This window comes from Centrocercus urophasianus, unplaced genomic scaffold (genome assembly GCF_019232065.1).
Source record: "Centrocercus urophasianus isolate 14NV4802_14NV808 unplaced genomic scaffold, USGS_Curo_1.0 seq_12, whole genome shotgun sequence".
Taxonomy (NCBI): Eukaryota; Metazoa; Chordata; class Aves; order Galliformes; family Phasianidae; genus Centrocercus; species Centrocercus urophasianus.
The window spans coordinates 32542117-32566622 of record NW_024884364.1 but is presented as its reverse complement, the minus strand read 5'-3'; the positions used below and the strand labels follow the sequence as shown (position 1 = coordinate 32566622).

At 41.2% G+C, this 24506-nt stretch overlaps 2 protein-coding genes across 4 annotated transcripts in view; one reads left to right on the top strand and one right to left on the bottom strand.

Moving 5' to 3' along the window:
• Positions 1-15676, top strand: part of TMPRSS2 (transmembrane serine protease 2) — a 20587-nt gene extending 4911 nt beyond the window's left edge. The window contains exons 2-15 of one of the 2 annotated variants that reach the window (XM_042810988.1): positions 293-455; positions 1668-1737; positions 2820-3021; positions 3346-3429; positions 4820-4939; positions 6100-6229; positions 7315-7425; positions 8080-8123; positions 8813-8987; positions 10727-10902; positions 12048-12143; positions 13069-13211; positions 14021-14173; positions 15542-15676. In XM_042810988.1, coding sequence (XP_042666922.1) covers positions 1723-1737; positions 2820-3021; positions 3346-3429; positions 4820-4939; positions 6100-6229; positions 7315-7425; positions 8080-8123; positions 8813-8987; positions 10727-10902; positions 12048-12143; positions 13069-13211; positions 14021-14173; positions 15542-15589 — 1497 coding nt within the window. In that variant the 5' untranslated portion in view covers positions 293-455; positions 1668-1722 and the 3' untranslated portion in view covers positions 15590-15676. The other variant, XM_042810989.1, reaches the window with a different exon arrangement.
• LOC122156316 (interferon-induced GTP-binding protein Mx-like) overlaps positions 15385-24506 on the bottom strand; it is a 19983-nt gene continuing 10861 nt past the window's right edge. For both annotated transcript variants that reach the window (XM_042810986.1, XM_042810987.1), the window contains 6 exons: positions 23551-23673; positions 22935-23076; positions 21899-22057; positions 20912-20988; positions 18873-19115; positions 15385-17404 (listed from right to left, as the gene is read on the bottom strand). In XM_042810986.1, the coding sequence (XP_042666920.1) occupies positions 17171-17404; positions 18873-19115; positions 20912-20988; positions 21899-22057; positions 22935-23076; positions 23551-23673 (978 nt within the window). In that variant the 3' untranslated portion in view covers positions 15385-17170. The remainder of the gene's footprint in view (positions 17405-18872; positions 19116-20911; positions 20989-21898; positions 22058-22934; positions 23077-23550; positions 23674-24506) is intronic.

The following is a 24506-nucleotide window of genomic DNA, read 5'->3' as shown; positions in this document are numbered from 1 at the left end:
TTATCTGTTGCATGGGAAGCAGATTCACAAGGACTAAGTTGGGAGTGTTAGTTACAGTCAAGATAAGAAAAAAATCCATGTTGCTTAGTTATTGTAAAAAAAAAAAAAAAAAAAAAGTGAGGAAGCCTGTCATCTGCCAACTGGCAAAGAATTTCAAATTGTGCTATAAAAAATATTTGGAGCTTTTTTTTTTTTTTAAACTGTGATTCCTGTTTGCTTGCCTCAAAATCACATATTCTCTTCTGTCTGTTATTGCTAAACTTCTGTACCTTTTTTTCCCCTTCTTTTTCAGGCAACAAGGAACAGCAGTATCTTCCCACAAAGTGTTACTTGTTCTGTAAGTTTGGGCAGAACTGAGTTTACCCAAATCTACTATGAAGAAGTGACCAAGAATGGATGCGACATAAAACAGAAGTCATACAGACTTAGTCACCAGTTTTGATGAACTGCTTACTGTAAGTAAGAATAAGACTTGTTTTCTCTTGTCTGCCATGCAAACATGAGTTCAACGGAGTGCTATTCTATTTATTTCTTACTGGTAGTACTAACAGGTGTATACCATGAACAGCCATCCTAAGCTGTTGTGAACTTGGCATGCTCTTCGGTGCTAAGCTGCTCTAGAAATTCACTTTGGAGATGTTTGCAGTTCGGTTCTGGGTGAGGTAATGATCTAGGCGCAGGCTCTAAAAGAACTTCTTGCCTCAGGCTGAGCTGTGCTGTGTCTTTATGCAACTGCTGTCTACAGCAGTGGCCTTCAGCAGAGGCTATTCTGTGCCCATGCGCAAGGCGTGCTGGAGCTGGAAAGCTGGAGAACTGTATTGCTCAGCATGTGACTGAGCCCCTTTCTCTGCTTTTCCTCATGTAGAGTAACATTATGAGAAGTCTCTGTAGATCTAATCATTAAAATGATTGCTTGTGGCGGTGTGTAACCTTCTTTGTTAGAAATATGGCAGCAAACATTGTTGCATGTCTTGTGTATCTGCGAATTGTTGGTTTTACATTACTTTTACATTACTTTTATTACATTTACATTAACCATTAATGGTTAACTTTAAAATAAACTGCTATATGCTTGAAACACTGGATGCAGCTCTAACATTTGCACTGGTTTGGCTTGTTGTTTCCCCACTGTGTGTCTTTCCCCATTTTTGGTGTGGTGGCCACAGCACACAACCAACACGGAAGAGTGAAAACGGCATGGTTTGCAGGGCTACCGGATGTAGCATGATTAAATGAGTCCATTGAATTTGTATTTCCTGATGCTTTGTTTGAGCTCTTGTTTCCGTGTCACGCGCTTCAGTGATACATGAGTAAGTGCCAAGAGAGAGGCGGGAGGAGCAGCCGGGTGCTGACAGCAGGTGGAGGCTGACAGGCTGCTGGACATCGCCACTCCTGTAGCAGGAGCGGGCACCGCCGCCATCCTCTGGGTTTGCGTGATGCTCCTGTGGATGAATGGCTGCCTCTGTGTGATCCACTGGGTTGTATTGAGAGGCTATTGAGATCCAGTCTCAGGCTGTACCTTCATTTATACTCTCTCTCAAAAGACTTCCGTATTTCTTTTTCCCCCTAATTTGGCATTTTTCTAAAGATTTAACTGATGAGAGAGGTGGACAAAGCTTTTTGGTTACAACCATTTCCATTATGACCACTTCTTGTTTTTTTTATAGGTTCAGTCTTTACGTCTAAACACTTGAATTGTTTCAGGACTGCTGTAAAGGAAAGATGACCTCTACTGTAGTAAGTGAACAAAATATTCCTTTCTGAATTTTTGTTTTTGTGAGGTTGTGTCTCTTTACAACTATTAGAATGCTGAAGGATGTGCTGGTTAGTAAGTCTTTAAAGAGGTGGGTAGAAGGAATTCTCATGCTTTCTGCATAATGGGAAAGATACACTGCAAGACAGGTGTAAGAGGCTTGAATTAATTAGCATTTCAGGTGCTCAGATATTGATGGGACTAGGCTTATGCTTTTAAACCGTATGTTTGAGAGAGATTGGAATGGCTTCTGATTCATAAATCTCTTGCAGGATAAGTATTCTGCAACTTGTTGTAGGCCAGGGTGTTTTGGAAATACCTCAGGTGTGCCTTGCATTGCCATGAAACAAAATGGCAAGTAAGCCTTTTTCTTAAACCTGGACAGTTGAGTATATAAGGGCTGTTAGTTGTCAGCATTTCTTCTGATGATAGTATTGCCTGAACCTTGCTCCTTATTTGTACTGATGTTCAAGTGAAATGACCAGTGCAGCTACCTGGTAGGCTGGGTTTAAGAATCCTTTTAAGGTTGAATTATTTTGGATCGGGAAATTGATCTTGTAACATGCCTTCAGGGCTCACTCTGTTACTATCTTTATTATTCAGAGTGTAAGGTATTTCGCACATGCTGTAAATCTCTTTCTCCATGTAAATCAGTGCATTGGACACTTGCTTTAGCTAGGATTTTTGTAGGACAAGGGGGAATGGTTTTAAACTAAGACAAGGGAGGTTTGGATTAGATATTAGGAGGAAGTTTTTTAACTCAAGAGAGTGGTGACGCACTGGAACAGGTTGCCCAAGGAGGCTGTGGATGCCCCATCCCTGGAGGCATTCAAGGCCAGGCTGGATGTGGCTCTGGGCAGCCTGGTCTGCTGGTTGGCGACCCTGCACACAGCAGGGGGGTTGAAACTGGGTGATCGTTGTGGTCCTTTTCAACCCAGGCCATTCTATGATTCATTACCTAGTAGAGTTCTGCATGAAGGTGGCATCTTAAATTTACTTTGTTCTAATTGCAGTCTTGCTTTTTTTTTTTTTTTTTTCCTTTTTTACTCATAACGTTATCATTTAGAATCCACCACCGTACTACGAAAATCATGGCTTCCAGACAGAAAACTACTACTCTGCCAAGCCACAAGTAGGTGCTAATCCATATCCACAGTACTTTTCTACGAATGTTCCATCAGTGCCAACTTATATCCCAAGAGTTTCCAACCATCAGTCAAGCATTCCAGTAGCACCTCCATCCAGTTCGTCCAGGATATGTTCATCAAGTAAGATTCGTTGGCATTTCTTCCAAAGTTAGACTTAATGTCTTCCAGAATAAGATAAGAAATAAAAGTGGTCTTTCTTTCAGATTCCTGTACTGAGAGAAACTGTGAGGGCTGCTTCCTCTCTATAAATGAGGAAGTGGTGGCTGGCTGTTGTACCAGGAACCTGAACAATTTGGAGGAAAGGTGGTGAAATGGAGAAAAGTTTGATGAGCAAACACCACCAATTTTTAAATTCAGTAAAATACGCATAGCGCTTGTGACCATGCTGGAAATTACTTTATTTGTGAACCTAATTTCTCATTTTTATCCATATTTTCATTTCAGGTATGAAGAAAATCATAATAATTGTAGTATCCATTTTAATAGTCGTCGTTTGTGCAATTGCTGCTTTCTTGATCTGGTATTTTGGTAAGAATTATTCTTTTTGTTGTTGTTCTGAAAAGAAAAGATGTAGTGCTCTTTTAAAGTTAGAAATATAGATTCTTGTCTTTCATTTTATGCTGAACTAAGGGCGAGGAAGTCTTTGTTACCTGTTTCATAAGAGATAAACTAGTGTGGCTTTTAAAAAAAGGCCTTAACTGTGGGATGTTTGTTGTTTTTTAATAGTGCTACTATTGCTTTCCTTTCATTTTGTCAAATGAATATATTTTTGACATCAAATGATGTCAGTTTTTTGCCTCCTCTGGAGCAGCTGGCTTTTCTGAAAAGCTACAATCTGTCTGGGAAAAGCTGGGGCAGTACAGCTCTATGTTGTAGTAGCTTTACTAAAGAGTTACTTTACAAAGAATAGCTTTACAAGGGTTTGTGTTTTGGTGGATAGCTGGCATGTGACTGTGGGCAACTGATCCTACAGTACATTTAATTTGGGAAATTAGTACTATATATTAACACTGAAATGAAACTGTATTCTAAATTCTAACTTGGCTTAGCTTCAAAGGAAGGAGGTGAAGTAAATTCATATGCCTTAGCTGCTAAAGTTAAGGTAAATGATCAAGACGTAGTTTACTTTGGTAATATGGGACCATACTTAAAGCTGAACTAGTTTGCCTATGTTTATTTGCTTTTGTGAGGCTTTTGATGCAAGTGGGTTAAAGTTGTGTGTGCCCAGTCCAAGTAACCACCGTAAGCTGGAACACAGGTGACATGTTGAACTTGGACGTCATCTCCAACCGGAATGACTGAGCTCTGAAGCTGGGCTGCAGCAGTTATGTTTGGCTTACCCAAGTCGATTTTGTGATAACTTAATTTCCCTTTCAATTGAATAATTTTTCTAAGAAAATTGAAGAACAATTTGCTATGTTGTTAAGAACTTCTCTGTTCTCTATGGGAAGGGAAAGGAAAACAGAAGGTAGTTCATTTAAAATTATTAGGCAGCCACTTTGTGTTCTTAGTTGTTTTTTTTTTTTTTTTGAACTCAGATTCATGCAGGGTGAATGTAGTCTTCTTTTAAGCAGGACTGAAAACAACAAGGTGTGATTAATTTCTTCTTTCTTCTCTGCTTCGTTGGTGTGAAGTTGACTCCTTTCAGAAAACTTAGTAGAGCTTGTTTATTTGGGGGAGGCAATGGACAAAATTGTCCATTCAGACAGCTGCATCAATGAGTTAATCTGACAAGTGATGTGAAGGACAAAACAATAAATCTTTGATTGTGTTAGGCGAGGTTTCCTCCCAGCTCTGAGTTTAAGAGTTTGCTGGTGCTTTGCTCTATTAAACTGACACGTTCCATAAGGTGAGAGTTGGCGCTGATTGCTTGAGGCTAAGCTGATGTTCAGTCTGATGACTTTGTTGCTCCTTTCAGTTGAGGATCGTTGTCTTGGATCCTTAATAGAGTGTGGATCTTCGGGAGTGTGCATTTCTCCCTCATTGTGGTGTGATGGAATAACTGACTGCCCAAATGGGGAGGATGAAAACCGGTGTGGTGAGTACCAGCAGTCAAGCCAGCAGCAAGAGTTTTTGGTCAAATTCCTTTGTCTAAAGCTTGCTAAGTTACCATAGGGCCAGCTTAGGCTCAGCTGTATCACTTAAATGGCTTGGGATGTTTGAATACATCAAATCTTATATCTGGATCTTCAGTCAGTTTCCGGTTGATTGAAAAGCTGAAGCAAAATGACTGGCTCAGAGTTGAGTTTGCTGGAGTTTTAATATTTTAAAAACAGTTTCTCTTTTTATTTGATTTTTGTTTATGCAAATCTGAGTATGACATTGGCTCTGGAATGAACTGTTGTTGTAGAACTTCAGGTGATAGTATAGAGCTTTTTCCACATATTTCACATTCCTCGTTCTCCAAATACTTATTTTCAGTTTCACATCTGCTTTGTGTAAGAAAGGTCTGATTAGTGTTTTTCCAACTCAAGAGCTGACAAGAAAAGCTGTGGTGAAGAGCTGGAATTGTGAGGTGAAAATGTCATCTGTTTGCCCATTCCAAAGGTCTGGCATTTGATGCTAGCACCTGTGTTGTGCTTATGCTGTTTGTGAACTCCTATTCTGTACTCCTATTCTGTCCGTGCTTCATGCAGTATTAGCTTTTACTGGCATGTGCTCTAACAGCTGTTCCTCTCCATTTAGTTGAATAATTAGTTTTTGGAGAAGCTTGCTCAGTCTGCTCTTTTACTTGAATTATTTTGCTTTAAATTCTTTTGCAGAATACACAGTGGGGCATAGAAGATTGCTCCTTGTTATGTTTTTGCTCTATAGCACTTGTCTGAAGCAATTTGGCATATTAAGATATAATAGAAATAGATTACATCAGATTGTATTTTATTTACATGTAATACATGGCTGTGTAGGTAAAAGATGGAAGATTGAGTATTGCAATCTTCTGCAGTGTTAGAATATGAAACAGTTTTGAGAATAAGAACTGAAATGATGAACACTATATTGCATACTTTCCCTTAAAATTTCTAGTAGAAACTGTCTACTTGATATTTACTCACAATTTGAATAGATGGCAGCATTAAATTAGCACCAGCTTGTGCATACAAATATCATGGGTGGCAGAACCTTTAAACAGAGCACTGACATAGTGTGTGTGGTGTTCTTATGTTTTTGGGATTTGTTCTTTTCTTCCTTTTCTGGCAGTTAGACTTTACGGACCAAACTTCATCCTTGAAGTTTATTCACCTGTCAGCCAAACCTGGTACCCTGTTTGTGAAGATGACTGGACTGATGATTTTGGAAAGATTGCATGTCAAGACATGGGTTACAGTGTGTAAGTCTAACCTTTGTCAGTCTTTGCAAATACGTGGAAAATTTAATATTCCCTTATTCCCTTGCAGTTTTTAAGAATACAAATCAGAAACAAAAAGCAGTTAGTGATCTAGCTTTGTTGAACTCAAGCGGATCTAATTTAACAATGATAGGTGTTACAGAATCAAAATGGAAGGTTCCTCTGACAGGTGATGTGTTTCTGGCATGCATGCAGTAGTTACTCTGTGGGGTCACTTGTATGTAAACTCACAGTAATCCTCCAAAGCTTGCTTCCCAGTACCAGCTTGTTACAGTTGCCCAGTAACATCCACTCTGGCTTAATTTGTCATCAGTATTACATGGAAAGCTTTGATCTCCTGAGGACACAAATAACAGATGCCTGTGTGGAAGATCAGCACAAATGTTTGTAGCAAGAATGCTGTCCATGTTCTCCATGCATAATGCTGTAGCCTGAATTCTTCTGCAGTTGAAATACTTTATGTTGCCTGTCTCTGATGTGGCAAGTGCTGTCTTCCAGTGTGTAATGTAATGAGGGCAATTAATTGCCCAGGCAGATCTGGCATGTGCACAGGCTGCCTGCAGCACTTGTAATTAAGGACTCTGAACCAGCAATAACCAAAGTAGTTCTCAGACAGTAAGTCAACCCAGCAGCAATGTTGCAAGGCTGTTCCTCAGCTGGAAAGCCCTGCAGAGCAGCAGCATTTACTACCCCTGAGGCTGTCCCATAGAAATGTGTTTGCTAGAACTTATTAGACTTGAACTTCACTGTGTATGTAGAGATGCAAAGGCATCTCTTCATCGTGCCTTGTTTCATGAGGGTGAAGAGTGGTACCATGTACACATAATAGATAACAATATTATTTTAATCTACTAATTAACTGTCTGATGGGAAACTGAGCTTGAAAGATTTCTTTAAGAATCAGTCTCTGGCGCTAGTACTGCACCATTGGGTTCTTTCTATGCTTAATACAGAAAGAAATTAATATTTTAGAATTGCCCTTGTCAGAAGCTGTGGCTTGGCACTATTTATTGTCATTTGAAAACCAAAACTGCTGGTTTTCTTAGTACGATCTTTCTGTTTCGCAGAGATACATATTACTATAGCCAAGGAGTAGCAGCTGATGTCTCCATTAGAAGCTTTATGAAGCTTAACACAAGTGCGGGGAATACAGACTTGTACAAAAGGCTGCAAAGCAGGTATTGTTGCTAAAAAAATAATTTTTTTTTTTAATCAAGAAATTCTTTTTATTTTTTTAGCTGTTGTAGGAGATATAGCCTGCCTAACAATAAAAGGAAAGAGACCTTGTTTTCAGTCTGCTTGCAGCAGCTGCTCTTCTCTGTATTTAAAAACACTTCTACTCTTCTTTTAAAAGTGTAGATGCCCTATCCTGTTCCTCTGTGCTCTTTGGAAGGTTGACATGTCAAAGTTGCATTAAACAAGTCTGAACCCTCTTATTCGCAAACATGTAGATTGCTATACCTGAAAAGTTATTGTCTTACTCCCTTGTTGTTCAAATTCCTCTATGACTATTTCATAAATCAACTCAATTTTCTCTTATGCTGTTCTTTATCTTGCTCCTCAATAGGCTTACAAGCCTTATGTGCTGCCTGGCTGTACTGTGGTCTGCGGTCTTCCATGTGACAGTTTTGGCGAATGCAAGAAACGGTGAAGGCCAGATGGGTATTGGTAGGGTAGCTGGAGAGAGTGAAGAAAGGAGGAAGATGAGCATGAAAGCAGGGCATATAGCTGGAATGGGTAGGAAGCAGCTGGAGGGTGAGGGTGAGCTCTGCCCACTGTCTGCTTCGCTGGGTGTCTTAAAGCTTGTTTGCTCTTTTCTATTTCTATTGCAGTGATTACTGTGCATCAGGAAATGTGGTTTCTCTGCGCTGCATAGGTAAGTATATGTTTCTCAGACTTCTACTTGTTGATGCCTTGAAGCACTCTGCCCATAAATCCTTTTGAATCTGCACGAATGATTGTTTGGTGGGAACGGTGACTCAATTCTGTGCCCAGGTTTCAGACTTTAAGGAGCAGAATGGCAGAGGAGACAAGGGGGATGTTAGGTCCCCAGCTTTGTCTTTATTGTTACATGTTCCTTTAAACAGCTTGGCACATGATGAGCTCTGTAATCATTGCTGTGCGATGTGGAGGGAAGTCTTTGGTGCGCTGACACATGGCCATCCAGTGGTCATCGCTGTTCCTCACTGCAGTGAGGTGACCCCTGGGTGTTGCCTGTCCTGTTGCATGGGGGTGTGTGTCTGTGTGGCTCACCAAAGACATTCAAAGGCCAGCGTTCAAGAGTGTAACAATCCACCCTCTCACGGTTCACTTCTGAAGTGGATGAACTGTGAGGCATAGCTACCAATGAGGAGGGCATTGTGAAGGACTGGAGCCTTGGTCCACCCTGTCCCCATGAGTCCGAGCACCACAGAGCAATGGCTGGGCTGTGGCATCAGCTCACAGCAGTGCAGTGGATGTGGTCCGTGCTCCCTTTCTATTGAGCTTTAGTGAAGCCTGCGATGAAGAAACCGCCTTTGAAACCAGCTCTCTCTAATGTGTGTCTGTGTATGCCTGACCCCTCAGAGTGTGGCCTGTCCACTAACAGCAGAGCCATCATGGGCAGGATCGTGGGCGGCACCATGGCGACGCTGGGGCAGTGGCCGTGGCAGGTGAGCCTCCATGTGCAGGACACCCACATCTGTGGAGGCTCCCTCATCACCCGTGAGTGGCTGGTGACGGCAGCCCACTGCGTGGAGGGGTGAGTGCCTTTATTTCCTCATGTCTTCATGCCGCAGGGGAGTAAAGCCCAAGCCAGTATTAACCATAGATGTATGTATACCTATCTGGGGAACACTTTGTGTAGGCTTCGAGGAAAAGGAGGGCTGGTATTTTGTCAATTTTTAACTTGAAAGCAGAAACTTGAAGGACAGTTAAGTGTATTTATGTTAAAAGGCAGCTGCTTTTATTGGAGGGAAAGCCCAGTAAGCAAAGACATTTTAACGGTTGGTTGAATCACAGTTTGAGGCTCAGCCAAGGGAAAATAACTTTGTCCTTAACCTTGAGAAAGGAATGTGAGCGTTTAGTTCTATGTGAAGATCTTATCCCTCCTCTGTTTTCTACTGTGTGCTCCATAATATACAAAAGTGTTAGGAGTGGTGACCAAGGTGTAGCTGGGTTTTAAGATTCAGGTTAAATTTGGTTTTCTTTGCAAAGTGGCTGTCAGTTCCGGGGGGGGGAGTTCTCACACATATAGAAAGTCCTCTATGGAGCATGTGGGAATTGTTCTGGAGCACAGAGACTAATTAAATTATACCTAGTGAATATGCCTGATGTTAAAAACAAAAATAACAAAAACCCACCAAACAGCCACCTAGCATTTTCAAGATAAATTCCTTCACTAGATTACGTTTTTGCTAATTCTGGTTTCTGCTGCCCTTCCATGTTTTGGATAGCACATGAGTGATAACACTGACATATGAGACTTCAGAAATAACACCTTGATCCCTCAGTTGCTGAAATCAATAAAGAGGCTTCTGTGTTCCAGTCTCAGGCTATAATTTGCTGTGCTGAGTGACAAAGGGGATTGGCAGTGATACTTAACTTACTTCAAATAATTTTTGTACACTTATGAAACTGGAGTCAAGCTCTCCTGAAGTTAGATGGCCTGTACCTTGTCTTTTAGGAAAAAAAAAAAAAAAAACAAAACAAAAAAAAAAAAAAAAAAAAAAAAAACCAACCCCAAAAAATCTTGTGGTCAGTTTTTAATACATTTTCATTACAGTAAAAGTCATGCTGCTAAAGTTGACTGATGAAGGGAGACTGGCCAAAAATAAGACACGAGTTACTGTTTGCTTTTGCCTCCAGAAGTGGCAGTCAAATACATATGCATTCTTGGTCATGGATAGTAAAAACAATTCTTGGAAGGTTGAGTACTGTATCCAGTTCTGGGCTTCCTGGTACAAGAAAGACAGGGATCTCCTGGAGAGAGTCCAGCGGAGGGCCACAAAGAGGATAAAAGATCTGGAGCATCTTCTGTATGAGGAAAGGCTGAGTGACCTGGGTCTGTTCAGTCTTGAGAAAAGAAGACTCAGAGGGGATCTGATTAATGTTCATAAGTATCTTAAGTGTGAGAGTCAAAAGGACATGGCCAACCTCTTTTCAAAGGTCTGTGGGGACAGGACAAGGGGAAATGGCCATAAGCTGGAGCATAGGAATTTTCACACCAGTATGTGAAGGAACTTCTTCACAGTAAGGGTGATGGAGCACTGGAAGAGGCTGCCCAGAGAGGCTGTGGATTCTCCTTTTCTGGAGATTTCAAGACCCACCTGGATGCCTACCTAGGCAGCCTGGGGTAGGGGGCCTGCTTTGCAGAGGGGCTGGTCTGGATGATCTCTAGAGGTCCCTTCCAGCCCCTACAATTCTGTGATTCTGTGGTTCTGTAAGCTGAATTTCTCTGCCAGCGAAGCAAATCTTCTAACACTTGTTTTTTTTCTGTAGACAATTTTCTGATGCATACGTCTGGACTGTTTATGCTGGGATTCTGAACCAGAATGAGATGCTGTCAACATCTGGATACAGAGTGCAAAAAGTAATTTCCCATCCAAATTATGATACAGATTCTAAAGACAATGATGTTGCCCTTATGAAGTTAGAGACACCGCTGACTTTTACTGGTATGTATTCTGCTCTTCTTAAGGGGGGGAGGGCGGCGAGGCAAAAAAGCAGGGGGTAGTGAGTATATCTCTTAAAACTTCTGAAGTTGATCAAGAAATCCTTGTAGATACTTACGGGAAGAACAAAAGAATATGAGTAGTGATACCTTAATGTGCCCATCCAACAAAAAAACCCCAATCCTCTAAAACCAACCCAAACCTCTGTTCCAAGTTCTTGATCAGATTCCTTGCTTTAAACTAAAAAGGAAGATTTAGGTCAGATATTAGGAGAACAGTGAGGTGCTGGCACAGCTGCCCAGAGAAGCTGTGGTGCCCCATCCCTGGAGGCGCTCAAGGCCAGGTTGGATGGAGCCATGGGCAGCCTGAGCTGGTGGGGGGCAGCCCTGCCCACAGCAGGGGTTGGGGTGGCATTGGCTTTAAAGTCCCTTCCAACCCAAGCTGTTCTATGATTCCCCATGTTAGCAGATTGGTAACAGTTTTTTAATACATAAAATTGAAAAGGGATTTTCTTAAAAGTGGGGATGCTTCCTTGTAAGCAGGCCATAGAAACTGAAATATAAAACATTACTTAAAATACTTCATATATATACGTTCTGTGTGTGTGGGGGTGCTATACTTACAAGTCCTGTATTTCAGTGCATCGGCTTAAACTGACTTGAGATATTCTGGAGGTTGTCTGCGTGCTAGAATGTTTGAAATCTGTTATTTCACCCTTCTTGTATACAGGCATTGAATCCCACTTGCATTAGTGATTGTTTTCAGCAGGATTTTGCAAACAGGATGAAGCTAGTTGTTGGAAGAGTTTCTTCTCTGTCCTTGTTTACTGATCACACGAACTGTTGTTAATTGTTGCAGGTAGCCAGGTTGCCGGTTGAATAGAGCTAGACACACTAACTGTGCTCCTTCATCACTTTGAGGTCAGAGTGCAGTAGTCCTCTAGGAAGGAGCAACTGCTTAGCTTTTCACTGCTGCCTGCGTTGCAGAGTATTGCTTAACTGCAATGGGGGTAAAGTACAGAGAAAAGAGCACAGCATGTATGTACTTAAGGCAAATGCTGGTCATTGTGAGTAATGTCGTATCCACTTGTTTGATGTCCATTATGCCTGGACATCTGGGGCTAGACTGTCACTGTATTTGCTTTGTAGATAATATACAGCCAGTTTGTCTGCCTAACCCGGGATTGATGTTCGAGCCTAATGAGGAGTGCTGGATATCTGGGTGGGGAGCAGAGTATCAAGGAGGTAAGCATGGCTCTGACACATTTGGGTCTTCTACACAGCCAATCCTCTTCAGACTAGATAAATTTGTGGGACTTGAGAACGGAAAAAAGAGCCAGTATTAGAAGGCTGAGAGAGCTGGGGCTGTGTAACCTGGAGGAAAGAAGGCTCTGGGGAGACCTGAGAGCAGCCTTTCTGTATCCAAAGCGGGGATATAAGAAAGAAGGGGACAGGCTCTTCAGCAGGGTCTGTTGTGACAGGACAAGGGAAAATGGTTTCAGACTAAGAGTGGAGATTTAGATTGGACATAAGGAAGAAATTTTTTACTATCAGGGTGGTGAGGCACTGGCACAGGTTGCCCAGAGAAATGGTGGATGCCCCATCCTTGGAGACATTCAAACTCAGGGAGGATGGGCTCTGAGCAACCTGATGTAGCTGTAGGTGTGCCTATTCATTGCAGCGGAGAGGGGGGGAGGGGGGTTGCAATAGATAGCCATTAAGGGTCCCTTTCGTCTTGAACGATTCTGTGATTATATGAAGTTTGTGGTCTGGGGTAGGGACAGGGCTGCTGAATTTGGGATTTGCTGCCGCCTAGTGCCGGACCGCGTAACTGAGGAGGACTTTTTCATTCATTGCTTTGTTCACGTGCTTTTAGTAGCCCTACGGCTAATATAGTTGCTTGGGCTCGTAGTAGGCGGGTCCTTATTATGTTCACTTACAGTACACTAACAGCAATGCAGAGTAAATAACCCCTGGGAAAGGAATTTAAATGTCAGGGTATTTTCTGCATGACAGACTTTTCATCTTAAGCATCCATCCCTGAGTTTCTCATGATTTTATTTTGTCTTGAGTAATGCTAGCCACTGAAATTTGTAATAGGAATGTAACTTGATGGTTATTCTAATATTGTCTTTGTTTTTATGTGTTTTCATGCTTGTTTCAATTTTAGGTAAAACAGCAAGTGACTTGAATTATGCCAAGGTACTCTTAATAGAACGTTCTACATGTAATTCTGTCTATGTCTACGATGGCATGGTCTTGCCTACAATGGTCTGTGCTGGATATTTACAAGGAGGAATTGATTCTTGTCAGGTAATTATTTCTAACTAACACCTAGCAGTGATCTGGTTGATCGTTTTTTGTGCTCTTATTAGTAGGGATTTTATCATCAGTTAATTCCAAACTGATAGAATTTTTAATATGTTTCTAATTGACTGATATGACTAACAGTTTAGTTGGGCTTCTAGTTTATTTTGTGGCACATCCTGTAGAAGGGAGAGCTTTTTGTCATGCTCTGCATGGGGGCCAGTGCTGAGAGGCTGAGGCAGTCTTTTTATATGTGCTTCAAGGATGTTTGGTAATCTCATACTTGAAAATGAACAAATGCTCTTTGTAATCACTACATTACTGTAGCGTGATGCTTGTGAACAAGAAAGTCAGTAAAGTCTGTCTTGTTTAGTGCTTTGGGCAAACTATTTTCATTCCTATGGCATATAGTCTTCATTTAATACAGTAATTGACATAGTGTTTTATTTTAGTTGCTCTCTTGCAACTAAAGCTCTTAACTTTAGCTCTTTCTTTTGAAATCCAACTCATATTCCAAGGGGGAATGGTTTTAAACTGAGACAGGGGAGGTTTAGGTTAGATATGAGGAGGAAGTTTTTCACGCAGTGGGTGGTGACACACTGGAACAGGTTGCCCAAGGAGGCTGTGGATGCCCCATCCTTGGAGGCATTCAAGGCCAGGCTGGATGTGGCTCTGGGCAGCCTGGTCTGCTGGTTGGTAACCCTGCATATAGCAGGGGGGTTGAAACTAGGTGATCATTGTGGTCCTTTTCAACTCAGGCCACTCTATGATTCACTGGTGGCCAGTCACTAACAGTGCACCAATGTTTTGTGCAGGGTGACAGCGGAGGTCCTCTGGTAACAAACAAAAACTCGGTGTGGTGGTTGGTTGGAGATACCAGCTGGGGAACTGGCTGCGCTAGTCCCAACAGGCCTGGAGTTTATGGAAATATGACTGTGTTTACAGACTGGATTTATAAAAATATGCAGGTAAAATGTTTCTATCTTTCTGAATGCCCCAAGTCGTGAAACTTGACTTTAATCACTTATTCCATTCAGTTATTCCATTGAGAAGCATCCAAGCAACTGATGAGATGGTCTGTCAGCACAGCTAGAGCCTTTGTTTTTTGTTTGTTTTTTTTTTTTTTAAACAGGCCAACAGATGACAACGCCATTTCTCATTCAATGTTTCTGAGAACAAGAGAAAATGAAGCCATGGGTGCCTGGGATATTTATTCACTTTTACAAATGATTTTTCTCTTTGAATTTTTTTTTTTTTTTTTTTTAATAACATGAAGGATTGCACGCTGGATTATGTGCTGGCTACAGTGACAGATTTTAGTCAGTGAGGGAATATCACAGTAAGCACCTTTATTGATGGGGTGCCTCTCGGAAAGTCGTTCTGCTAAATGCTTGCTGAGATTTTTTTTTAGCTGAGTAACTTTCACTTGGTAATCAGGTGCAGGTTTAAAATAGAAATTTTAATCACAACTTCAGATTTTTGTAGCAGGGTTCTGAGACAGTTGGTTTTGTGGGGTTTTAAATTAACTGTCAAGTAATGTGAATATTGAATCTCTGAGCTGCTGGCTGGCAATGTAAGAAGAAATGAATGTTTTTTGGTATATATGAAGGGAAGTTTTCATGCACTATGTTAGTAGAGGCACAGGAAAAAAAAATACAAACTGTATATTCAGGTAGTTATAAATCCTCAGGATCACGACAGCCGTCATCCAACTCAGATTGCTCCAAGTAAGATCAGTCTGATCCTCTCAGTAATTACAAGTGCTCTTCTGCCTCGAACTGCTGTGACTCCTGAAAGGGCAGGACCTGCCATCGCTCCTGATATAGGTGACAGAGAGGAACGCTCCAGAGCTGCAGCAGAAAGGAGGCAGCTGAGCATCCTGCCAGCGAAGTCCCCTGCCACGTGCATCCAGAGGATGTGATGCTGCTCCGTGGGGTGTGCTGCAGGCAGCAGACCTCTGGCTGCAGTGCCCAGCTGGGGGCTGGGTGTTCTGGATGAGGAGACACAAGCCTGTGTTTCTGCCTAACCAGATGAACTACCTCATTTATTAAATTTGGCTTTTAGTACTTTAGGGCTCTCTGTTAGGTATCTGCATGATGTTTTTAGCAAAATACAATGAATATCAGAGTGCCACTTCGACTAAGATTTGGAAAATAATTTATAATCATAGGACAGAGGATCAAAAAGCCATAACAAGTCACTTTTATTAAGAAGGATAATTTTCTTGAAATAAATGACGCTAGTTGTGTTGGTACTGAAATGCAATTACCTTGCATGGAAACACTGCACCAAATAAAAAAATATATTTTTTTTTTACAAATAATTTTCCTTTGTAGCAGTTTGTTTGGGATGTCTTGGAAGCAGTTGCTAAACTCAATGTCTGAAATCTTCTGTGAAGCTCATTCAAGAAAGAAGAAGCAGGACGAGAAAAAGCAAGAGGGTTATCTTGCCTTTTTTTTTTTTTTTTTTAACTCCAGAATTTCAGGTTCCTGAGTAAAGCCAGGGGAATAGAGCTGGCTGGTCAGGGATACTGGATATCTTCAGGGGAGGGGGCTGCCAAAATCACTTGGGCTTATGAGATGGAGTTAAATGGGGAAGTTTAGACTGAAAAGCAGTGGGATGAGGGAATTGCACCCTAATTTGTTGTAACTCACACTGCCCAAAGCAGTGTACCTGCCTGTTTTCTCTAGGGGTATTTCCAATAGCACATGATTGTCATGCGCCCCTTAGGGGATGCCATGAAGCAGTTTATAACTTTAAAGCACATTCAAAATAAAAATTAAATGTGTTTCAGTGTTATGGTATCAGGTTTTTATAGGGCTTGTAAGCTGCTGTGCTGCTAGTAGATGTGGAAAACTGTTGGTAGTGCTTAACAGGGTTATAAATGCTGCATGCTCCAATGGGTTGAGCTCTGTGCTGCAGAAGTCAGCCCTCCATTGCTGCCATGTTACAAAGAGAAGGCTTCTTTTGTAACCTTGGGAACTGCTTGTCTTGGGAACTGCTACATGACAAACTGGAATAGGCACATTTTTTTAGCAGAATGCAGCCAGCCCTCACTCACTGCACAGAGTAAAGTTTTGCCTGTTAAAATCTCCTTATGAAAGATGTCACAATTACGATGTGCAGTATTGCGTTTTGCTCTGCCTTCCATGAAATGAAAGACAGCTTTTGGAAAGATTCTCCTCAGCCTGAGAAGGAGGAGATAGCAGGTAGCATGCTATGTGCTGAGGCATCTTTTCACTGTTCAGTGTCTTGTGGATTAATCTGTTACATACAACCCAATCCAGTGGTCTGGTAAATCCACCATCAACCCCAAAATCTCAGGCAGAGGTCCAGGCACCTAATAGAAAAACATCTTGGTTTTCTAACCATAACCATATAAGTCAGAGAAAAAAGAGAAATGAATCCTAACATCATCCTGTGAGTATACTTATCAGCTGCAGTTATTTCCCTTTAGGCTGGAACTGTTTCAGACACACTGTGAGCAGCATCTTTATCTGCAGAGTTGGAACTTACCAGTGGTAACACGTTGCACGAGTATCTTCTATGCAAGGCAGGCAATACAACAACCACAGCAAAATCACAGAGATCTAGAAAAGTTACGTGATAGGATTTTTGCAGTTTTTGGGTTCCACAGCTGAAGGCTCCCCATCCCTTAAAAAATAAAACCAAAACCACCTACGTCAGAGCTCAAGCTTTTAGAAAATATATTTTGATGTTGTATGGAAGACAAAGTTTATAATGAATGGTTGAAAGTGGGATAACATTTTATCACAACTACTGCAGTGGAGCTTAGACAAGGGTAGGCATATCAGACTATGGAAATTAAGACAGAACTAGACCACTAAATCATTAGAAAAATCTAGAAACTGGTATTAAAGGTTGCTGCGTTGGAGGATTTTGCGAAGCTCCTCATCAATGCTAGAAAGCAAAAGCAGAAAAATACTTCTGAAAGATGAGGAAATCTACAGAGACTTAAAGTCTGCTAGGTACTGGTAGGCTTTGTTGAGGCGACTAATTTGGCTGGTTAGTAACTTCCGCTGGTTAGCAGCTTCATGATCTTCCTGGAGTAAGTGGTTTAATTCTTCTTTTTCTTGCAAGAGATGCAACATTGAGATCTGCAAATAATCTCCAAAGTCACGAAGAACAGTAGAGAGGATGATCAGAGGAATCTGATTGCTCAGGCGTTTACTTGCTCCCTACAAGGAGGAGGAAAAAAAAAAAAAAAAAAAAAAGTGAAGACTTGCTTTCCTAAAAGAAGATAAAACGGGCTATAGGTGCTCTGTTACAAAGTGACTGCACACTTTTAAAGCCATTAATTCCTTTTGTTCCTAAAAAAAATCCAGAAGTTAAGATTTATGGGATTGTCAGCTGTAGCTTTATTTTTTTCTCCCTCAGTGAACTAAACCCAAGGCAGGCCACTCCCAGTTTCTCTCTCTCTGTGCTAACCTTGATAAGAATTATTCTGCGACTAGAAGAGCACTTCAACATGAGTGTCTGGCTACAAATAACAGAGGTTCTATCTTCCTTTCTTTTGGTGACATAGGACTTGAAGATGCCAGCAGCTAGACCAGGTAGAGGCATATTTGATTTGGAAGTCCTAAAGGACTTAGGCCACCCATCTCCAGCAAAGTCTTGGTCTTTTCTGGCTTCAGATACTGCTTTACCTCAGCAGCTGTAGATGTAAATCTTTCATCTACAAAGGACAATGAAAAATACCAAAGACTAGATATTTAGTTTTTCTTTCTAGTTTGCAGAGATCTAGTCAAAATGGAGCAATTCAGCAGAGTCAGCAGGGTGCTTACCGAGCCTATGTATTTTGTTATTCCGGTGCTAAACCTTACACAGAATCTTGACCTTTCTTAATTGACATGGGATCAGGCATGCCATTTTCAAGTACCATGGACTTAAGAGCTCTAATCTGATTTCATCTCATGTATTTGGCTCCAAGTGTCCAAGAGCTGTGATGCCCTGGTATTTGGTTACTGTTAAAAAGGGTGTTTAGGGCATTTACAAATATACAACTATCCTTCAAGACTCTGTGGTATAGTAGAAAGTATCTGAGGCTGAAGGGAAGAACTTTATGCAATTCTGCTTTTGTCTTTTGCTCTCTGAAAGCTTCCCAATGCAAAAACCTGGAAGAACAGCCTGAACATTCAGTTGCAGCAATGTTTCGGAAACCTTTCTATTGAAATTGAACCACTACCTAAGTTAGTGCATTAATATTTAACTTGGTGCTTACTGAGGGAGTTTATGAAACAAAGATCAAAAGCATATTCTCATACTGTGCATTCTCTTGGCTGTCTTGCTCTAAAATGATCTTTTGTTAAAGTATCCCATTTATCTCCATTTAACTTCTGAGCTGTATGCGATGTGGCATAGCCACTCTGATCTCTACAGAGAGCCAAATCCATTTTAACCAATTATTTGACTACAACTCATCCTGCCCCCTGAGTTTAGAATCTGACAGCTCTTTTACTGGAGCAATAGGGCTTGCCATCATCCAGATGTCATTAATTTCTTATTACAGGGCTAAGGGCTCTTCCCCTTGCTTTCCTCTCCCCCAAGGCAGGTAAGTAACAGTCCTTTCATCCCCCTAGCTCTTGTTCCCATAGGAGAAGTCAGCCAAAGGGCATTGGTGTACTGCCTTGCAGTCTGCAGACTTACAGTGAAATAGGCCTTTGTGTGAGAAACCATTTCCAGGACAAATCTGGGACCTTGACTTGAAGCAGTTGCAAGACCAAGGTCTTTGATTTTTGTATTTTTGTTGATGCTTTCTGCCCGGGCAGCTTTTAAATCATCTGCGTAAATGTTATCCTGGCAGTATACAATTCTCTCCATTTTAAATTGAGTCAAGATGAAATTTTTCGCAGTCGTTGCTTGTCTGTCTGCAATGGAACCAATTCTGGCCTGGAAAGGAAAAGAACAAGTTTTGAGATGCTTAGCAATATCCTTCAGGGTGGTGAAGTGGATGTAGTTGCACTTGCAAATTGCTAATCCCAGGTTGGCTCTTGGTGCATACTTTGATGTTTTAGCTTCTGGTTCCTCTCCCAGGAAAGTGCAGGAAAATGTGGTGTTTGGTCCCCTCATGAGAAACAAGTGGGATCATGTCAAATCAAGTTTAACCCTGGTGCTTGTATCCCAAAGGAAAATCCCAAGATTGATTGGAACAAGCAACAACTGCCAGTGATGAGTTCAGCCTGCCCTCAGTTTTTGCACCTGCTCAGTTTTTGATTGCTTTTGCATGCATTTCAGCTGAATCTCCTTGAAGTAGGCAGTAGCAGCAGTACTGATGTGAGCCCCATTTCCCCTCCCACCATTCTCAAAAGCATGATTTCTTACCCGTTGTCATCAAACCAGCCCTATCTAACCCATAGCAATCTAGCATCTAGATTAAAATTAAAATTTAATTTTTTTAAAAAAATTACATGTTTTTTTTCACCGTTTTGGTGCTACCATCTGCCTGCAGAGGCAATAAGCTCCTCTTTCATCCAAGGTCTCTTAAAATGCTAACTTAGCATTCCTGCATCAGAATAAAATTTTTGTTTTTCCCTCAGAGTCTATCAGAATCTCCTCTTTTCTTCCTTCCTGTAATTCTGTAATGTGATGGAAAGTATAGCAATAATTAGCACAGTGGCACAATCCTTGTGAGACTGTTCTCCAAATGAGAACAAGCCCAAATGCAGCAGCTATGGATGCAGCAACAAAAGAAGAAAAGCTGCTTACCTTGGAAGTCTTCCAGCAAGCAAGGATCTCCAGCAAGATAAACTTATCTCCACTGCCAGCCCCTAAATGAGGTCTGGGAAGGGGTGGATCCTAGCTCCATCCCTTCTGGTCACTCAGGTGCATTGCACCTGAGCTCCCCAGGTTGGCCCTGCCTTCCCACCAGGTCACTCCTTCAGGCCGCGAGTTAGCATTTCTGCTACACTTCCTCTCATTGTGTTATGCCTGAAGACACCACACCTCTGTGCTTGGCAGAAATAGCTTGTTTGGTTCCTGTTTATTTGTTCTGGGACTTCAATAGGGTTTGGCCGTGCAAGTTACACAGCAGACAGTTGTTGCATTTGCCTATGAGTTTCCCATCAAGCAGTGCCCTGTGTGTGGATTGTTCTTCATGGCAGGCCCCTCACCTCTTCTTCAAAGATCTTTCCCAGAAAAGGTATTCAAGGGCATCCACCCAAAACCTGGACACCTCCAAAACTCCAAACTGCAAAAAGGGATCTTCTAACTCTATCATGGTTAAATGGCCTGCTCATTAGCTACTACTGCCTTTGATCAACAGTGTGATGCCTGCCCAGGCTAACACTGGCTTGCCTTTCAGAAAGCAAAAGCACTGTGCTGCGAGGCTGCCCACATGCTAACAAAACATTTCAGGACTTAAAATTGAAGTTACTAAGCTCTTCGTGGCAGCCATACCAGCTTTTCTTTGCACTGTGTTGTGTGCGTCAAGAATATGACCAAAATGAATGGAGAATGTATGCTTTAGATCTTGTCAACATTGCACCAAAAGGTAGAGTGTGCTTTCATTAGTGCCATTACAAACATGCAGTTGTTTGAAATGTCTTACTTTATAAAAAATCATAGACTGTCAGGAAATCACATTGTTGCATGTAATGAGATGGAATAGGTGCCATCAGCGTGGCTATATTTACAAACGTCATTCTGTTTTGCTCTTGAATTATCTCAGGTTTTGGCTAGTCCCTCACCTTAGCAGCTTTGTTTAAGTTCTGAAAATTAGCAAAATGCTTGTTAGCCAGCTGCAAAAATTTCTCTTCAACCATACCTAAGGGAAGAACAGACAGACAAAACAAAGTCAGGTAAGAAAATGAGGTTTTTAAGTTGTTGTCAATATGAGGCCTGGAAAAACCATTGTCTCTCTGTGTTCATGCTAAAATAGCTGGGAATCCATCCTGATGTAAGGCACCTTTATGACCATACAAATAAAAAGGAATTTAGATCTCTAGGCCCACGTGCATGAGTCACTAAAGACCACTCACCATGTCAGATATTTAATAACCCTGAGACTTCTTAGATAAAGCAATCTATGTGCTTTCAGTTTGACCAGGTGGGTCATCGCTTGGCCACATAGGCACATCTGCCTCTCATCCCCAGAGTGGCCACTCCAAGGAGAGGGGCTGGTGCCTGTAATACAGGGCCCTGACTGGCACAGATGCTGTAGCTGTTTTCTAAAGCAAACATGGCAGAGAAATGATCGTGACGTACTATTTCCTTATGTGATACTTACAGGATGAGTTATCCCTTCCCCCACCCCCATTAGTCACTGTGCAATATATATACCCTTATGCAAAGAACTGGCAAAGAAGTTGGATTCCCAGTTCTGGTTTATGAATCCCATTAACTGAGCCTGGCAATATCAGCCAGCTCAGCTGGCACCAAATAGCATTCCAGGATACTATTTCTTTGCAGTATTATGTATTATAGTTACTTTCTAATTCCCCATTCCCAGCCACAGGGAAGTGTACTAAAAAATTGTTAAGGTCATATGCAGAGATTTGAGGTCTCAGCTCTAGAGAAGGAATAATCTCACAGTTTGAGTGGGATTCACTTCCACATTAAGGCATCCCAACTGGAGCTGTTACTCCATTAATGATAAGTGGCTTGTTCTGGACACAAAATTATCAGGTACACCAGTGTCACCCATGTGATGGCCTTGTGTGGCCTGTGAGACGTACAGATCACTTTGTTCAGCATCACAACAGCTGGCTCCTCCAGCTTTGAAATTTGCTCTTTTATAATGTCCTCAAATATCCAGTAGCTGATAAAGCCTGGGAACTCCCGTCCACGGTACAGGTGTTCATATTTGGACGCTTTACTGCGTATGATTTCTTCAACTGTAATATTAAAAGAACACTGCTTTACTACTAGGTTACTTCATAAATTTTTTGATTAAGAAAGAAATCTCTTAGAAAATGCTCTTCAGTAGAACTCATCTTTAAAGCAACACATTTACTGCAGAAGGAAGTTGGCACTCATTGCTCAGTGCCTTAATTAGCTTACTCTTTTTTCCCCCCCCCCCCCCTCTCTATAAAGTCATGTTGGTACACCATGGACAGGACATGAGAAACAATGACAGACAGCAGTGTCTGTTCTGTCTCCCTATAGTATTTGCCTCTGGCTGACCATTTGTCTACAGCCTGTTTATACCTATTGTTTTATAGCCACTAGAGATGTTGACAAAATAAATGTGCATCAAAGACTAAACTTGATTAAAGAGTTACTGCTTGACTAGCAAATGTTGCTATGTTATCTCCAAAAACAAAAAGGGCTACTCCTTACAGGGTTATAGTTATTGTAGACTTGGAATTGTTTCTCCCCCATCTTAAACAAGAGCTGAACAGAAGATGAAAATGCCAAAACATTAATGACAACAACAATTAATTTATAATGTAAGTATTATTTTTATTATGGTTGCTGCTGTTATTTAGAGGAATAGTTCAGAGAATCAGCAGTTAATTCTCTGCCAAGGCCAGTCTTTATTTTATTGCTTTTTTTTGGGAGAAGTCAAATGATCTCTCTGTAAGGACAGTGATTTGCACAAGCTGGGTCTCTCTGTCCCTAAGGGCCAATGTGTAAGTAAAACATTACTGCAGATTTCATCTTCTCCTAGATTATTATTATTATTATTATTTTTAAACAACAACATATTGATGATGTTGTCTCTTAATGTAAAAGCTAGGGGATGGAATCTCTCAGATTTTCTATGCTTACCTTTGGCAGTGCTCTCCAGGACCTTTACTCCCCATGTATGAAACTCTCTGCGGATTTTTGGAAACAATCTGATTTCATTTCCAAACCAGGATTCCTTTCCATACATTGCCTGAGAGATATCTTCATTAAACACTTTGATCAACTGTAATGAATCAAAAAGGAACACAAAAAACAAAGTACTGAAGCTTTATTTCTTCAGACTAACTTGTAGGTGTTCATTAAATCCACAGACATTTGATATTACAGACATGACTGAAGGCATTATTTCCTTGTATCTTTCATGCTCTTAGCTCTTGGTTGCTTGGTTCTGCACCAGAGGAACAGGCTGCCCAGGGCAGTGGGCACAGCTCCAAGTGCTGGAGTTCAGGAAGCATTTGGACAATGCTCTCAGACAGAGGGTCTGAATTTCAGGTTGTGCTGTGTGGAACCTGGAGCTTGTGGGCCTCTTCCAACTTGGGATATCCTGTGATTCTACTCAGGATACTCACATACTCAGGGGTCTACTCACTGAGACCTCTCAGTGACAGATTCCAGAATCTCCCTGGTCCGTTCTGTTACCTTGCTTTCTTTAGAAGGGTCTGCTCTGCTCTGTAACTGAAGCAGTATTAATACTTACTCCTGCAAGGAAAAGCATTTTCTCACGGTCAGTTTTGTGTGTGCTTTGTGAGTACTTTTGTAGTTCCTTCTTTGCTTGTTGCAGCACATCATGTATTTGGATCTCCATTGCAGGCAAAGTTTTCTGGAGGGCAGACAGGAAAGAAGGACTCTTAGTTAGCCTGAACACATCTGATTTTGGAATGAAACCAAAAATCTCTCCAGGAACAACTGGAATAACACCACAGGGGAAATATGACCATCATAGAGAGAAGGCTGGGGGCTCCCTGAGATGCTGGGGTTGACACCGCTGTCAGCAAGCAGAGGAGCTGCAGTCTAGGGCAAGACTTCACCTACAGTGGGCCAAAAGGTGTCTCATGACAGCTCATGATGTAGGGAGTATACTGATCCCTCCATTCCTAACAAATACGTGATTGAACTCAACTCTTTGGTTGCTTTATTTTTTATATAAGTTCACATTAATACAGATTTTTTTCCTCCTTCAGGTCCCTGTACTTTAGCATTTTCTCTTCATGGAATAACGTGTTATTTATAGATATATTTGTATAAAATAATAAAAATAATATGCTTATATTAGTCTAATAAGATAATTATCTCTTCCTTGGGATTTTTGAAGACATTTTCAGTTGGTAGAAACGATCATGTTTTAGAAAGCTAATGGCAGTAATTGTCACTCAGCCTATCAACAATATTCACAAACAAAAAGAAGCACCAGAAGCTGCTCGTGAAAAGGCAGGTGTTATGAGTTACAAGCAGATGAAATACTTTGCCTGTCATCAATTCTTCAGCTAAAGGCAAATCTGAGGACAGATTGCTGTTTTTGTTCTCTTCAAATCTCATCTCTATTTGTCCTTGGATTGTTTAAGGTCAAAGGATAAGCATAAAAATGTATGCATATATGCATACATTATAAGCATATATGTATGCATAAAAATTAAAAAAAAAAAAAAAAAAAAA